Source organism: Vigna radiata, chromosome 7 (genome assembly GCF_000741045.1).
Source record: "Vigna radiata var. radiata cultivar VC1973A chromosome 7, Vradiata_ver6, whole genome shotgun sequence".
NCBI lineage: Eukaryota > Viridiplantae > Streptophyta > Magnoliopsida > Fabales > Fabaceae > Vigna > Vigna radiata.
In genome coordinates, this window is record NC_028357.1 from 30,694,934 (window position 1) to 30,711,446 (window position 16,513).

General features: G+C 33.8%; 2 protein-coding genes across 2 annotated transcripts; both read left to right on the forward strand.

The window, feature by feature from the left end:
* The first annotated feature begins 4,372 nt into the window (after window positions 1-4,372).
* On the forward strand, window positions 4,373-10,715 carry LOC106765489. The gene is made up of 4 exons (XM_014650130.2): window positions 4,373-5,902; window positions 7,328-7,474; window positions 8,928-9,044; window positions 9,583-10,715. Exons 1-4 carry the CDS (start codon window positions 4,469-4,471, stop codon window positions 10,195-10,197), a joined length of 2,313 nt encoding a protein of 770 aa, XP_014505616.1. The 5' UTR covers window positions 4,373-4,468; the 3' UTR covers window positions 10,198-10,715.
* A 2,204-nt stretch (window positions 10,716-12,919) lies between these two features.
* LOC106768015 (transcription factor MYB114) lies at window positions 12,920-14,352 on the forward strand. Its single transcript, XM_014652982.2, has 3 exons — window positions 12,920-13,438; window positions 13,513-13,642; window positions 13,932-14,352. Exons 1-3 carry the CDS (start codon window positions 13,297-13,299, stop codon window positions 14,254-14,256), a joined length of 597 nt encoding a protein of 198 aa, XP_014508468.1. The 5' UTR covers window positions 12,920-13,296; the 3' UTR covers window positions 14,257-14,352.
* Window positions 14,353-16,513: the final 2,161 nt, after the last annotated feature.

Below are 16,513 nucleotides of genomic sequence, written 5' to 3' on the forward strand. Positions count from 1 at the left end.
CATATTCATAAAATGGGTAGCTTCTTCGTGCACCTCCGTCTATTTCTTCTTCCGCTTTAATGTAAGAAAAATCTCATTTTAACCTTCTAAACGGTGTAATTTGAAGTTAAAAATGATATCGTATCATATAATATGGAAGCATTTTTTTTCTTAAAAAAGGCTTTAGATTGCACAATCCAATGCAATCAGGAAGCCCCAGAAGTTATATTTTTTTTTCTTGAACCTCTCCAGAAAATCATTTTCAGCTTTTGAATTACATAATTTGAAAGTTATTGAAAAATAACTTTTGGATTATATAATTTATAAGTCAAAAATAATTTTTAGATTATATAATCTGAAAAAATGTGAATTGTACACTTCGAAAGTCATCTTTTCCTTTCAGATTATACAATGTAAAAAGAAAAACTTAATGGAAATATTTAATTTATGAGGTGCAAAAATAAACAGATAGATGTACAGAAAGAAATTGGTATAAAAATGTTTGGGCGTAGGCCTCTCTCTTTGCCCAAGATTAGCCCAAACTAATTTGTTATTATTTGCTAAGTTGTGCTGGTAACAAAACATCTATAATGAATGTGTTCATATTCCTAATTACTAGATCTGGATCCGTTCCATGCACGAGTGTTTTCTTAAAAGTATATCATCGGTGTTTGTTGAGGAGTATAGTTGTATTTTAAACTGTAAATGCTGTAACTAATAAAAGAAAAAAAATTGAGTAATTTTAGTAGAAATTTAATTGGTAATTACTAACACGAATCTATCATATGAAAGTATCACGTAGCACTTCGTCGTCATAAATATACATATATCGTATCATAATTATTTTCGGGCTTAATAGCACTAATGGTCCCTATTTTGGTTGGTAAAATTCGAATTGGTCCCCATTTTTTTTGTTCAATGTTGTCCTAAAGATTGTAAATTTCGTTCAATTTGGTCCTTTTTGTAGACGCCGTTTAAATCGTTAACGGCAGAAACTCCAACTGTGCAGAAAAGTGTTGATGTGGCATTTAACTGTCCATGTGGAGTCCGTACAGGCATAGTGAGGTAAAATCTGAAATAAAACTAGGACCACTTCGAACACACTTAACGAAAATAGGGACCATCAGGGATATTAAGCCTTTCTTTAATGAAACCCAATTTTTAAGGGTGGATAGCCAAATTAGGGTTTTTAACTAATCTTCTTCCCAATCTTGGTGGTTGATGAGCCATGTTTACTTCCCAATCTTCTTCTTCTTGTTGTTGCATTAGCTTGGGCCACCAAAATTGTCATTCCTCACTTGGTGGTGGTTCAATGGGGGTAGAGATAATCCCTATTTGCAATAATCTGCAGGTTAGGCCTCAATACCACAATCTGCAACAAACTAGACCCCAACAAGCACCACTTCCTAAAGCTTCCAAAATCATAAGCTTCCAAAATCATAAGGCAAGAACCCCATTTTTTCCACAACAGTATGAGTAAAGCCCTAAACCCCAAAAAAAATGCTCAATTGCTTGTCAAATGAAAACCCCGTTGGTGAATAACCCATTATTCGGAGGTGATTAACTTATTCCTCTTCTTGAGTTTGTCGGCGATTTTGGAGGGAGAGCGGGTGGTAGCCATTGACGAAGGCAAAGGTGAAACGGGTTGGGTTCCCAAAAGTCTAAGAACCCTAATGAATTTCAAAAATGTCAGGTTGTGTTCCCAAGTTGTGGCATTTTCAAAAAGCAAACCCTAATATCTGCAATTTCAATTTCAAAATGAATAAATCTACCTCATTATGCCTAAAAACCCTAATTTGGCTATCCACCCTCATTAAAAATTGGGTTTCATTAAAGAAAGACTTAATATCCCTGATGGTCCCTATTTTCGTTAAGTGTGTTCGAAATGGTCCTAGTTTTATTTCAGATTTCACCTCACTATGCCTGTACGGACTCCACGTGGGCAGTTAAATGCCACATTAACATTTTTCTGCACAGCTGGAGTTTCTGCCGTTAACTATTTAAACGGCGTCTCCAAAAAGGACCAGATTGAACGAAATTTACAATCTTTAGGACCACATTGAACAGAAAAAAAAAATAGGGACCAAAACGAATTTTGCCAACCAAAATAGGGACCATTAGTGCTATTAAGCCTTATTTTCGAGATGCAAACATTCGTATCTGATTAGTTTCTTGGGTAACTAAATGTTCTCTATTTCTTTTAAAATCACTCCAAATTATTACTAAATACAATATTTAAAGCTATATAAAATTAATTTTTCAATGTATTTTAACTTGTCATTCTTGTTTATTTAATTTATGATACATTAAAAAAAAGTTGGACATGTGCACTGCAAGAAAGTTATCTATTATAATACGTGGAGTATAAATAGTTTTACTTATTTATTTTTAGAATGAAATGTTTGAAATAGAGAATTTGTTTTTCTCGGTGTTTCAGGTGGAAAGTCAAGATCAACGATTTATTGAAATAAGGGTTATTGATGATCCAAATGTTCGTCTTTATGGTTTATTCTTGTTGTTCCTTTCTTATATTTGGAGGTTATATGTAGGTCAATAATAATTTTATAGTTCAAGCTATTAATGTGTATGAAATGTTATCATCAACCTTTTTACATCAAACCTTAATTTATAGATTTCAGAGTGAGTTATTGATTAGTGACGATCTAATTACGATCCAATTAATAAATCACACTTTATCTTTACGGTCTATTAATCGTAATTGTATGATCTTAGAAGTAATGTACGGTTACATGATTGGCTGTTTGGACTATCTAAAATTTATGTTTCTTAAAATATAATTTATTTTCAGAGTTTGTGTGGTTCTCCACACTTTATATTTTTTTTCTTTAGATAAATTTTTGTGTAATAATTCTATGGTGTCACTTATATGTCAAATTTCATAAGAACATATTTTTATTTTTTTGTACTAAACCTCTGATACATAATATTAAACTAATTGGACAATCTTCATTTTTTAATCGGAATAAAATTATAACACCGAAAACAAGAAGAGGGAAAAAGACAGAATAATCACATTGCATATATTAAGGAATTGTGTAAAATGTCATATATTTAAGCCAGTTCTACACTAGGTTTATGTACTGTAATGGTGTATATCTTATTAGTTTTTATGCAAATATGTAAATTTTTAAAAAATTACAAGTTTAATTAAGTTGTGTGAGGGATACAATTTTAAATTGAAAAAATCATTATGCTTAAAAACGACTTTCATTTGAAATAAATTATTCATTTTGTTCAACATAAAAAGTCATGTTAAGATATATGAAATCAATTTAATTGATTATTTTTATGAAAGTTCGTGTTTAGAAACATAACTTTTGTTAATAAAGTTTTTTTTTTCTTTTATCGTAAATTGAAGTCCAACTCAATAATTCAATTTCAATTTCAATTTCAATATATTAGAGTTCTTATATTTTTTTTTATCATTTTATGCAAGATTCATGCTTGTTAGCATATTTTCACTTTTAAGACGTTATTTATTTAATTTTAAAAAATTAAATATTAACATGTTTATATAATCATTTAACCAATTTTTTTAAATAGAAAAATGATGCCAAAAGACATGATTTATGAGGAAAAAAAGTTCTATTACATTGAAGTAATATTATTGAACACAACTTTAATTAATGACAGAAAAAAAAAATCATTCAACAAAAATCATGTCTCCAAATACAACTTTCATATATATATATTGAACTAACCTGACAACTTCTTTGATTCAAAATAAAAATGGTAGTCCCTAAGACAACTTAACCAAACTTATTATTATTTTTAAAAATATGCGTATTTAAATAAATAAAAAAGATGTTCAGCATTTTAATACATTAACCCCGACTTTGCATAGTCGTCATTATCATACATAGGAAGGGTAAATGGGGAGGTCGATGTTCAAATAGTTGGCGGGCTTCAGTCTGTTATAGAACACTCTGTTGTCTTCATGTCCCTTCTACCTCTTTTTTCTTTTTAAAAATAAATGAAAAATATATAATACATGTTAAATCATAAAATAGTGATTGTGGAGAAATTAAGTAATTCCAATAGCAAATAAGACAGGAGACACTAACAAAAAAACAAGATTATAAAAAATATGTAAACCCACTATAATTGTGTTTGTTTTTACTCCCAAGAAAAATATTTTTAAATTTCGATTGATAACTTTTTATGATTGATGATAAAAATAAAAGATTTTAATGAATATCAGTAAATATTTAAATATGTATATTTGTATACCCGGCCATGCGTAGAAGGAGACAGAATAGCAGCTACGATGAGAACAGGAAAAGGACCCACCATTGCATAGAAGGAGGCCTATTGCGTGGCCACGAAGACACTCTCTCCCTCTCTCTCCTCTTAAAAGGGCGCCATTTGCCTTTGCTTCTCTCATTTTGAAAACTTTTCCACCACACTACCTCCAACACCTCTTCAAAAACCCATTCATTCGTCTGCAACCAAAACCCTAAACCGCGCCATGCACCCTCACTCCTCCTACACCTTCGATTCCCTCTCCAAATCGCAGGAACTATCCTCCGCCATCCAATCAGCCAATAACCCTTCCCAAATAGCATCTGCCTGCGCCTCCATCGACTCCTTCCTGCACTCTCACTCACCCGACCAATCCCGCCACTTCTTCTCCATCGCCTTCCCAACCCTAATCTCCAAGCTCTTCGGCTTTGACGACCCCTCTTCCGCCAATGCCTGGATCCACCACCGCCACTCCCACGACCTCGCCCCTACCCTCTTCTCCCTCCTCTCCCCCACCGGCACCCTTTCCTCCGCCATCGCCGCTGTCGACCGCCTCTCCCTCGTCAAATACGTCTTCCCCGCCGAACGACTCCCTCAATGGACCCGCTCCCTCCTCCTTAACAAAAATACCTCCTCCGATTCCCGGCCCCTCTCCGATCTCTGTCCCTCCCTTTTCAAGCCCTCCCCTTCTCCATCTCAAATCCAGCTCAACGTCTTCGAATACTTCTTTTTCTGGTTCGCCTACTACCCCGTTTGCAAGGCTAAAATCGACAATCCCAATGCCGCTTCGCTTAAACGTCCTAAGAAATTTATTAGGTTAGAGGATTGGACTTGGACGTCCTCCTTTCCTTGTTTCTCCTCCTCCTCCAAACCCTCCCTCCAGGGTAAACCTCAATGCGATTTGTACACGCGTCTCCTCTGCGAGTATCTACGCGCTTTCGTCCCATCCTACGATCTCAACGCCCACCAGCCCTACCGGTCCTCCATTCTCCACTACGGCTCCGGCTACGACGCCTCCGTTGTGGCACGGGCTGAGTTTGTGGTCAACACTCTCATCCATTTCTGGCTCGTGGACAACGACTTCTCGCCGTTTTCGGTTACTCTTTGCCGGGATCTTGGGGTTTCTTTTCCGGTCGGGGAGGCGCCTCCCGCTCCGGGGCTCGGGGAGGTGGTGAGGCTGTTCGTGAGCTACTTAAGTTTGAGCACTGTGGCAGCGTTTAGCGAGGGTGGTGGTGAGTGTGGAAGTCCCAGGTGGAGGGCTGTGGAGGGTGCCAAGAGCAAGGATTTGGGGTCTGTGCGGTCTCTTTGTTGCTGGAACTTCTGCGTGCAGAGGCCTCTGTATAGGTTTTTGTTGAGGACGTTTTTGTTTTGCCCTATGGCTGCTTCGGTTAAGAATGTGTCGCAAGTGTTGTCGGTTTGGATTGGTTACTTGGAGCCTTGGTCAATGAATGGGGACGAGTTTCTTAAATTTGATGCGATTAACGGTGAGAATAAGGATAATCCCGTGCCTGCAAGTGTGGGTCGGGGATTCTCGCATCAGTGGCGGGACTATGTTCTCTCTAATTATCTATACTACAGTTCCTTGGTCATGCATTTCATTGGGTTCGCTCACAGGTTTCTTCATAGCGATGTTGAAGTTATAGTTCAGATGGTTCTCAAGGTGTGTTTCTTATCCGTGGTTTTAAATCACTATTTGCACACGCATAATTATTTTTGGTAGTTTAAGAGTTTATCCAGTGAGATTTATGTTGGGGACTGCTATATGCTGTATGTTAGTTTGGGACACGACTTATCTTAGTTAGACAACTCGCTTTACATGATAAAGTAGGTCATCTAGGTCAATATTGCGTGCATTTGCGTGAGAAGTTATGTGTGTGATCATGAACTGTTGTTTTTTCTCATCAATGCCACTGAATACTTAGGTTATGTAGTGGAAACTGAAAGTACACATGATTGATTGCCATTCTTGGATTCTTGTACACATGAACGTTGTGAAAAAACATAGGAACATTGTGAGCAGTGAAATGTGTCTATTGGAATGATGTATGTAGAAACAAGTCAAATACACCAAAGAAGGATTCGTTTTCCCTTGTAAAGAGAGTTGCATGCATAAATGTTCTTCATGCAACAGAGGGGTTGTATAAGACATACGGTCTATGAAGGGAGTCTTTTCAGAGTTATTTAACGTTGACCTATGTTACCTGATCCTCTTGGACGAAAGAACATTCTCAACATAAACATATAAACATTTTTAAGTTTTGAGTTGACTATGTTATGCTGAAGACTACATATTGTAGCTTTAACCCACTGATTGAGAGTTATTTAACGTTGACCTATCTTACCTGATCCTCTTGGACGAAAGAACCTGCTCTACATAAACATATAAACATAGTATATAAACATATAAACATTTTTAAGTTTTGAGTTGTATTATGTTATGCTGAAGACTACATATCTCATCGTCTCTCTAAACACTAGTTTATGAGATAAAAATAAATTCGAGCTATTTGCATGTGGTCATCAGAGGGAGCAATTGCATGTGTCGTGATTTGATACTTAAACATGATGCATTATAAAACACTTAATCAAAGTCACTTAGGGTAATGTTAGGTTTGTTGGAGAAAAAAAGGTCTACTATGTCAATGTCTTTTCATTTTTTCTTTCTTTATTGTTTTGATGGTGTAACTTACTAGCAATGGCATGCACTTGAAAACCTAGCCTTTTAGCCGAGGAATTCACATTAAAGAAAGATTTAAACAAAAAGAAAATACTTGTATTGGTGCCTTTATGTAACTTTTGCTTCCAGATAATCACTGACCGTGTATGGATTATTCACAATTGCATGATTTGAATCCATGGAATTTGTTAAGCTTAAATTGCTCATCAGCTTTTGGCACACTGTTCTGATCACTGCAAATCAAATTCACGTGTATACATTTTCGTGTTTTGTTCAATGAATGTCTATAATAATATGCACTGATTGCTCAACTACTGTAAAAGATATTGGGATTTGCTATAAGATCTTTTAACTTTTACAAACTTTTGAGGTTTAGCTGAATGGACTTTGACTTTTAACCTGCATCAGGTGTTAGATACCTTGACATCATCAAAAGAGCTCGTTGACCTTTTGAAGTCTGTGGATTCCCTTTTCCATTCTAAACAGGCTGGATCGGGCAAACCGATGTTGAATAACTTGTACAGATATGTTCCTACTATCCGTGAACAGTTGCAGGTGATTTGATATTTGTCTTCTGCTTTTGTTGTAGTTCTAATGTCATTGATCTTTCACATTAGTTTTTAATTTTTGCATTTTTATATACATCTTCGCCCTTAAAGTTGATTTTACGCCAACTATTAGGTCTCTACCTCGATCTTTTTCTGTTCTGTTTAGAGATGAGTATAAAATCATTCATGTGTCTTCGCCTGCTAACTTAGCTTTTGAAGTATCTTTTTTGGCACATTGGTATTAGAGCCTCTATTAAAAAATGGTCTAGAGTACGATCCTTGCTGCCTCTCCTTGTGTTAATACATATAAGTATTTATGTGCGTGTTTAGCCAATAACACGCTTTTGTGAATGTTCATAACTATTCTTTTATTTGCTGTGATTATTGATGTTTCATGTCTTGATTCTTTTACAATTGTTGATTAATTTGCTTCATAGTTATCGATCTGGATAGTCGCATGGATCATTAGACCTTTAAAATGGGGATAACCTGATGATTGTACATATAAGAAGTGTATCAAATGAACTCTCTTATTATAACTTCAGAAAAAATGGGTACTATAGTATAAACCATTTGATGATATTTGCAATCGCAAATATTAGAAAAGTGTGTATAGTTCTCAAATAATGATTGTTCTTACATGACATGTGCCCTGTATATTTGTGTTTATATGCTCAAAAGCTAAATAAATTGCACAATTCTTGAGCCATTAATAATTGCCAGAATTGCTTAACATAGGTGGGGAGGGTTAACTGCTTAGAATAGGTTAACTGATCTTTTGTATTGCCTATCTGGCACATATAGACCATCCTATATTTTGTATTTTACTGACGTAAGAACCCATATAAAAGAATGTATCAGCGTAGAGATAATTAAGCTCTCTTAGATATATATTTTTTTTATTTCTGTTCTTTAGTATAATCATGAAACTCCGTACTAAAACCAAATATGCAATTAGAAAGCAACAGCAGTCAAGGAATCTCTGGTGAAAGATTGCTAGAAAGAGGAGGGGACAATCCGGAGACTTGTTGGGAGGAAGCATGAAACTGCTGAAATGTGTAACTAAACTATGGAGGAGTTTTCCTGATGGGAAGACTTCTGCAAGGAAAATCCTGAAATTACCTTAAGTCCCCTTTTGTAACGAGATTATAATTTTAAGCATATTTAAAGCTTTTTCGTCATCATCAATGTCCTTTCTTCGTTGTGAGACAGCTTTGATAACGGTGGTGAATCTGTTTCTGGATTGCTGCTTCACCTTCTATCTAAGATAGATTTGAAGGTCATTGTAGCACAGGGCCGAAATGTGCTACTGTGTCACTACAACATCTCAATTTTTCAGTAACTGCGTAGATTTGTTTCATAGCTGGGTCAAGGGCTTGATTAAATGCTTCTGTTCTGTGCCTAACAAGTCTGAGGCATGATCTAACATCTGTGTATTTTAACTCTACTGGTTATTTCAGGACTGGGAGGATGGTTTATGCGAGACTGATGCTGATGGCTCCTTTTTGCATGAGAATTGGAACAAAGATTTGCGACTCTTTGCAGATGGGGAGGATGGTGGACAACAGCTCCTTCAGGTTTATGCTTTTAAAATTTTAATTGTAAATTAATTATAGTATAACTAGATGATCAATCGTTTGTCTTATAGTGACAGTTTTAGGCTAACCCTCCTTGTCTAGATGGGCTTGGGATCCTAGAAACTAAGAAACATGGATGCTTTTGAATAGTGGCTGATTCATGTTGTATATGTTTTGGACACACCCATGTCAGACACAACACAAAACACTTGAAATATTTCTATTTGTATTTAACAGCTTTTTGATTCCTTTTATAAATATTGAGCTTTTATGCCAATGCAGCTTGGAATATCACAATAATTAAAAATCTATCCATGTTAACCTGTATTCACTTTTAAGGCATCAATTCTTGGTTTTTTTATTTATATATGTTAAATTGTACTGTTTCTATGCTTTATTATACAGAATTTTTAGAATTTGTCAGATCCACAACATACATATCATATCCATGTCCTGTTTGGTATCATGGTTTCTAACTATAGTAATGGTTAGTATGTTGTGTTAATTATTTTCTTATCATTTCATTTTGTTATTGCAGTTGTTTATAATGCGTGCAGAAGCTGAATTACAAGCTATATCTGGTGATAATATTATACCCAGCCTTCAGTGCATAGATTCATTGAAGGCAAGACTGGGTATCTTATTTGATGGAAAAACTATAAAGTTATCACCAGCCTGTCATGAACCAGTGCCACATCAGCAATCTCGTTATGACATTTTTAAGCCTAGAATAGCTGGTAATCATGTATTAGCAGATGTTAAATACAAAGGTGACTGGATGAGACGTCCCATTTCCAATGATGAAATTGCATGGCTTGCAAAAGTGCTTATTAGGTTGTCTGATTGGTTGAATAAGAATCTTGGACTGAATCAGGCAGAGAGCAGTGAAATAAGCTCGCCAGTCTCTTATGTAGAGTTATCAGCTGATGTTGCCCATGTATGTGGACCTTCGGAGGCTCTGAAGGTCTTCTTTTGTACCATTGGTTCTTGGTTTCTCTTTTTCGGTGCCGCATCTTTGGGTTTCATGCGAAAATATGGCCTGAGGGTGAACCTAAGGATACTGGCATCCAAGAAAGTAGTAATGATTTTTGTTTTGTATGTTGTTTTTGGCATATTGAAGAAATTCGTACGAGCATTCCATAACTCGTATTGAAGATAATAGATTGAATATACCAAGTGTATAGAGATGTGAAAAGTACAAAGAATTTTTTTTTTGTATGAAGTTATTGTGCATAAGGTATCTCTGCTTCTGTAATTACGAGTGCTAGTTCTCCATTCTGCTCACATGCAGTAGTAGAAATAGCTATGCGAGCGAACACTCTGCACTCATTCCCAACATGGTCTAAACTCAGGTCAGCCAGTGAGTAATTTCTGATTTCATATTAGAGCTGCAATGAAAAAAATTTAAGTGTACCAATTTTCCTTTATTGGTTATCTGGCATCGACAAATTACGAACTAAAGGTAAAAATTGAAAGTGCGGTGATGAAATTGAGGATTTTATACACGAAACTGTATATAATTCCTTATTCCTTATTTTGTTATTCTTTTGTATTCTTTTTCCTTTACGTGCAGCCTTGGTCGTAAACCATCGTATATGTGCGGTCGTGACTCTAAATTAGGGTTTGTAATGGCAATTTGATGTATTTAAAGTATATATCTTGATTGTTCTATTTCTGTTTTCTTCTTGTTCCTGTTCCACTGTTAGGGTATGTTTGGTTTAGAAAAATAAGTTGATAGGTGAAGAATATAATTGAAAAATTATTTGTTTAGAGTGTCTTGAAAGGTTTACAATTTAGTTATTTTGATAAAAACTAATTTGAATGTTTAGTTGTATAAACTAATTGATCTGATGAAAATTTTGGAAGTTGTATAATTGATTTAATGAAAAAAATAGAGAAATAATTAAAATTTATGGTGTTATATATTTTATTTTTTTTGAAAAGAAAAACAAGGTTGTTTCTTTATTTTATGTATGATATGAATCTTAGATGGCAATTATAATATTGTCCAACAGCATGCATTAATATTTAGTAATTTATTGGCTGTAAATTCATCTGACTTTATCAATGTTTTTCCAAAAACAAAAGGCAACCTCTTCTTACCTTCGGCTTTTAAAATCCTATCGACAAAAGTCTTCAATTTTATAAATGAAGTTCTTTTGTTTGAAAAAGGATTTAAGTGAGTTTTGTTTCATGTTGTGAACTAAGTTTTTATATGAAGTTTTCTATATGAATCCTGAGCAATGAGAATATATTTATGATATGAACAACAACATAAATAACACATTGAGTACCCCTTCAAAATGTTGATAGTTATTGTATTCAAAATATAAAATTTAAGACAATGATACTTGATAACATTTTTTTGACGACATTTTATCATCTATGTTTTATTTTGTGATTAGTCCAAAATTACTTCACAGTCAATAATAATAATCATAAACATCAACATGGACCAATCACATAATGATACGTAAATGATATTAAAATATTGTCAAAAAAATATTGTTAAAGTATCATTATCCTAAAATTTATGTGAGCTTTCCTTTTCAATATCTATAACAAAAAGTTGAAATATAGTTTATATCTATTTTGTTTTTTTATATATTTCTTCTTCATCCTTAATATTTTTAAAAGATATGTTTATGTAAATGTAGAATCTTTCAAGATTATTTTTCATTTTAAAGATTTCATTTCTTCATTTGCTACTTGTAATAACTTTTTACTTTATTTACCTTCTATATATATTATAGGAATACTTCTTTGATTTTAAGTTTATGAATAACAAATATATTGATTAAATTAATATTTTTAAGAGGTGCTCAGTTTTTCTTAATCAAATGTTTTTCTATATTGATAGTATGATTTTGATAATGGTTGTTGTTTACAATATTTATTAGTAGAATATTGTCATCTTTAACAACAAATTCAAAGTACATATTTTTATCCACTTATTTCAACTTGTTATTTTTAAAATTTTTGCACATTATTTTCATTTAATTATTATCAATATAAGATGCATGCTTTATGAATAATATTGAAATAATTGAAAAATGACAAAGTCATACTAGGAGGCTATTCTACAAAAAGTATCTAAGTCTAAAATAGTTAACATTATGTGATAAGGTATCATTAATTCCTCTAAGCACTAACAAACTCCAAAACATAATAAATTGTGTGTGAAAATAATAGCTTTAATTTTCCATGTCCAGCTAATTGTAGACAAATCAAAATACCCCATTGTAATTTTTGGTCCGACACAATACACTAATCCAACCTCAAAAATGTAAAAATTCATAACTAACTAAATACAAAGGGTTTCTCCATCATTCCAATTTCTGTTTACCCATAACAAATATAACACAATAAAATAAGACTAGAAGGGTATATAAACATTTTTTTTTCCAAAAAAAAAAAACACAACCAAATTTCAAGTATTTGTGTAAGGTGTTTTTTTTTTATTGTATATTTTATTTATGCACAATCCGTTAAAGTTTTTTTAATCCCTAACCACTATAAGTTAATACTCTTTTAATGCGTTTTTGACGAGAATCATAAATAAAAAAAAAAAAAAAAGAAACACTAGAGCATAGGATGGGATAGTCAAAAGTAAGAGAAGAACTTTGAAGTTAGATATTTAGTGTTCTAATTATTATTACGTACTTTAAAACGGACGTATCTACTTTTGTCCTTTTATATGATACTTATTTATTAACCATCTGTTGTTTATTCATTAATGTATGAATAGATGGAAGTTAAACTCACTATCTAACTATTTATTTATTTATTTATTATTATTATTATTATTATTATTATTATTATAATGAATTTTTGTTTTCAAAAATTATTTTTGTGTGCACAGAAATCTTAAGAGAATGAAGCAACGAACTAGTAGGTGAGATACCATTAGCAGTTATTGAGTGAGAGACTTACAAGAACTCACCAAATGATCAAAACACGTGGCAATTAATTAGCAAAAACCAAATCTTAAAAACCCCCCAAAACATAGATACGAAGAATCTACTTTCCATTCTCGAAGGAATAACTGTCAGTAACTGGTGGTTGGAGCTTCCCATTTTCTCTGACATGTCTATGTCGGATACGAAGGGCAGATACATATAAACACACTCATTCACTCACCGACACTTCAACCTTAACACGCGCCTCCTTATTCACCTTTGTTTCAACTTTGTTTTCATATATATCACCCCATGTTTATGCCCTCAACAACACAAAAACATTATCCATTCTGATGGCACCCAGGATCAATGATGCCACACCCAACAGATCACCGATGAACAGAGGTTCATGGACCCCAGAGGAAGACAGAAAGCTTGCCCAATGCATTCAATTTCATGGTGCAAAGAGGTGGAAGACTATTGCAGTTAAATCAGGTTAGAGATTCACGACCTAGTTACTTGGTTAACTTAGTAATAGTTGGAGCTTCTTAATTTGCATGGTTTGGTAGGTTTGAATAGATGTGGGAAGAGTTGCAGACTGAGATGGTTAAACTATCTGAGACCTAATATCAAGAGGGGAAACATATCAGATGAAGAAGAAGATTTGATTCTTAGGCTTCACAGACTCTTGGGAAACAGGTTTGTAATCATCAAACACTTCTATACTATTACAAGAAAAGGTGATTATGTTTTTGTTTGTAAGTGTTTCCGGAAATTAATAAATCATTACTGAGAAGAAAAAATACACGTATAACTTATGTATATAATCTTGTGTTCTTTAGTATATACTATAGTCTGTATTTTAAATATGTTATTTATGCATTACATCATATCATACTCCTCATGAACATTTCTATAATCTTTACAAAAGTATTTTGTTGATTTCTGCATGAAGATAATGAGATTGTGCGCATTATGGTGTTTTTAGGTGGTCTTTGATAGCTGGTAGGCTTCCAGGACGAACAGACAACGAAATTAAGAATTATTGGAATTCTCATTTGTGCAAAAAAGTGAATCAGAGAGAGGAGAGACCAGAATCTTCAACAACACATGAAATAGTTGGCCAGAATCAGAATCATGGGGACAACCTTGCACTGTCAGAGAACGAGGTTGCAACCAAGGATATTGGTAACTTAGATGTTACTTTCGACATTGATGAGTTTTTCAACTTCTCTGAGGAATCCTGTGGGCTAGATTGGCTGAACAAGTACTTGGAACTTGACCACATTCCTCAAACCACAGAAAACTCTTAATTAGCAGAGTTTTTTTAGAGCATTTCCAATTATAACAACTCCATTTAAATTTCTCTTCTTCTTCTTCTTCTTTAATAATATTTACACTTTCTATAAAACCACGTCACATCTTTTCTATTTTAAGCAACTCCATCAAGTTCTTCTTTAATAATTATAAACAAATATATTATTAATGGATAACACAGTCCATTAATTTATAAATACTATTTATTGACTAAATATCAACAAATAAAAATCTGTGGGTAAAATAATTACTGTAAACTTTACTAACAAAATTAACAAATTTGTTGATAAGTAAATTTGGAGATATTTTTATTATTATGACACACCAAATTTTTAGTATATGTGTATATAGAAGCATTTTACATAAATAATATATCGAAGTTAATCTATTAAAATGAATATATGACAGCATTTTTTGTCACTAACCGATATATATATGGAACTAGGATGCGGTTTTCTTTCATCGAATTATAATATTTCGTTACAATTTCTTAACTCGAGAAAATTATATAAAATATATAAGTTTCTATTACAATTGTCCAAATATATCATATATAATATCAAAATATATACAAGATTTTACACTATTATGAAATATATTATATTTAACTTAAAAAAATTGTAATAAAATCCTGTAAAAAAAAGAGACTAATGAAATGTCCTATTCTAAGCTTCATTTTCATCACTAGATAGTATCTCTTTAACAAAATATCATTCTTGGCTCATACAATTAAGATGACTATTATAGAAGAAAAGACAAACACAAAAACGGACAAAGAAAAAAAAGTAACTTAATTTACCAAAGAAACATTCATACAATTAAAATATAACAATTAACATATATACAAATTATGTCAATCCACTAATAAGCATACAACCATGCATTTTAAACTTGATTGTCCATACCAGTATTTATGTGAAATATCTAAGGGTCATACACTTATAGTGGTAATACCCGATCCATTTGGACGGTCTATCGAACTACCACTCACAAAGTCCTTATCAAGGTTATAATAACCCTAGGATTATCCTTATGATAAGGTCTCATACTCCTCTCACCACTTAATCATCATACTCTACTTGAAAAATAATGGTTATTAGAGTATTAGGATAACTTCTAATATCTGAACTCTCACATCAATACTCATACTACTGAAAACGCCATCATAAATCTCTCAACGAGATCTATGGAATTACACCAACCACATATGCCATGCACACATATCATTCACATAATCAATAACAACTCATCATCCCCATAATATCATATATTAATGAGCATTACACATGTTTACAATTATACTTTAACAATACTGACATTCATATTTAAAATTAACAAAGCATCAACAATCCCCTTCAATTATACATATAGAACCATATTACAAAAATAAACTCAGTTCAGTATATGAAAACATAGAAAACTAAAAACATAACTTGTAGTAGGGCACGTGATAATGCTAATTCTTACCATTATTTAAGCATCATTTTAGTGGCAAAATCAACTCCTTCATAGCTTTTACTTTGTTTTATCCTCACATTTAGTGTGTTTTCTAGTTTTCTTNTGTTTATNTAGTATATGNTTGTTTTTACCTCTAATCTCTATGTTTGAGTGTGTNAAATAAAGGATTAGGAAGCAATTCTAGTGGAGGAAAACAAGNAAGAACTCAAGAGAACATGTTTTGGGACCATAATTGATCAATTTGAAGCAAATACCCATGTTGGACGCCTTCGGAATCGCGCAAGAGCCTGAATTTTGAATGCTGTCAAAGCTGTCCGGGCTGGGGCGCCCCCAAAGGGGGGCTGGGGCGCCCCTGGCTGTAGATATGGCGCTTGGGCGCCCCTGGCTGCAGAAATGGCGCCTGGGCGCCCCTAGAAGGGCGCTGGGTGCCCCTGGCTGCTGTTTTTCTGCAGATTTGGCGCCTGGGCGCCCTTTGACTCGCTGTTTTGTGTTTTTATGGCGCCCGGGCGCCCCAGAAGGGGGGCGCTTGGCGCGATTTTCCGCTGATGTGTCAAAATTGGGTTATTTAAACATGGGTCTCGTGATTTTTGGGCATTCTTCTCCTCCTACACTTCATTCTTCACNTAGAGAGATTGGGAGAGGCCCTTGGAGGCTATTTGGGGTGTTGGGAAGCTCTCCCACTCCTCCTTGGGTCTCCAAGCTTCTTCAATGGTGATTTTGCCCCTTTTGGGTTGAGGAAGAAGATGGGTCACAAATTGGAGATGGAGATGCGAATGGGAGGCGCAAATGGAGCAT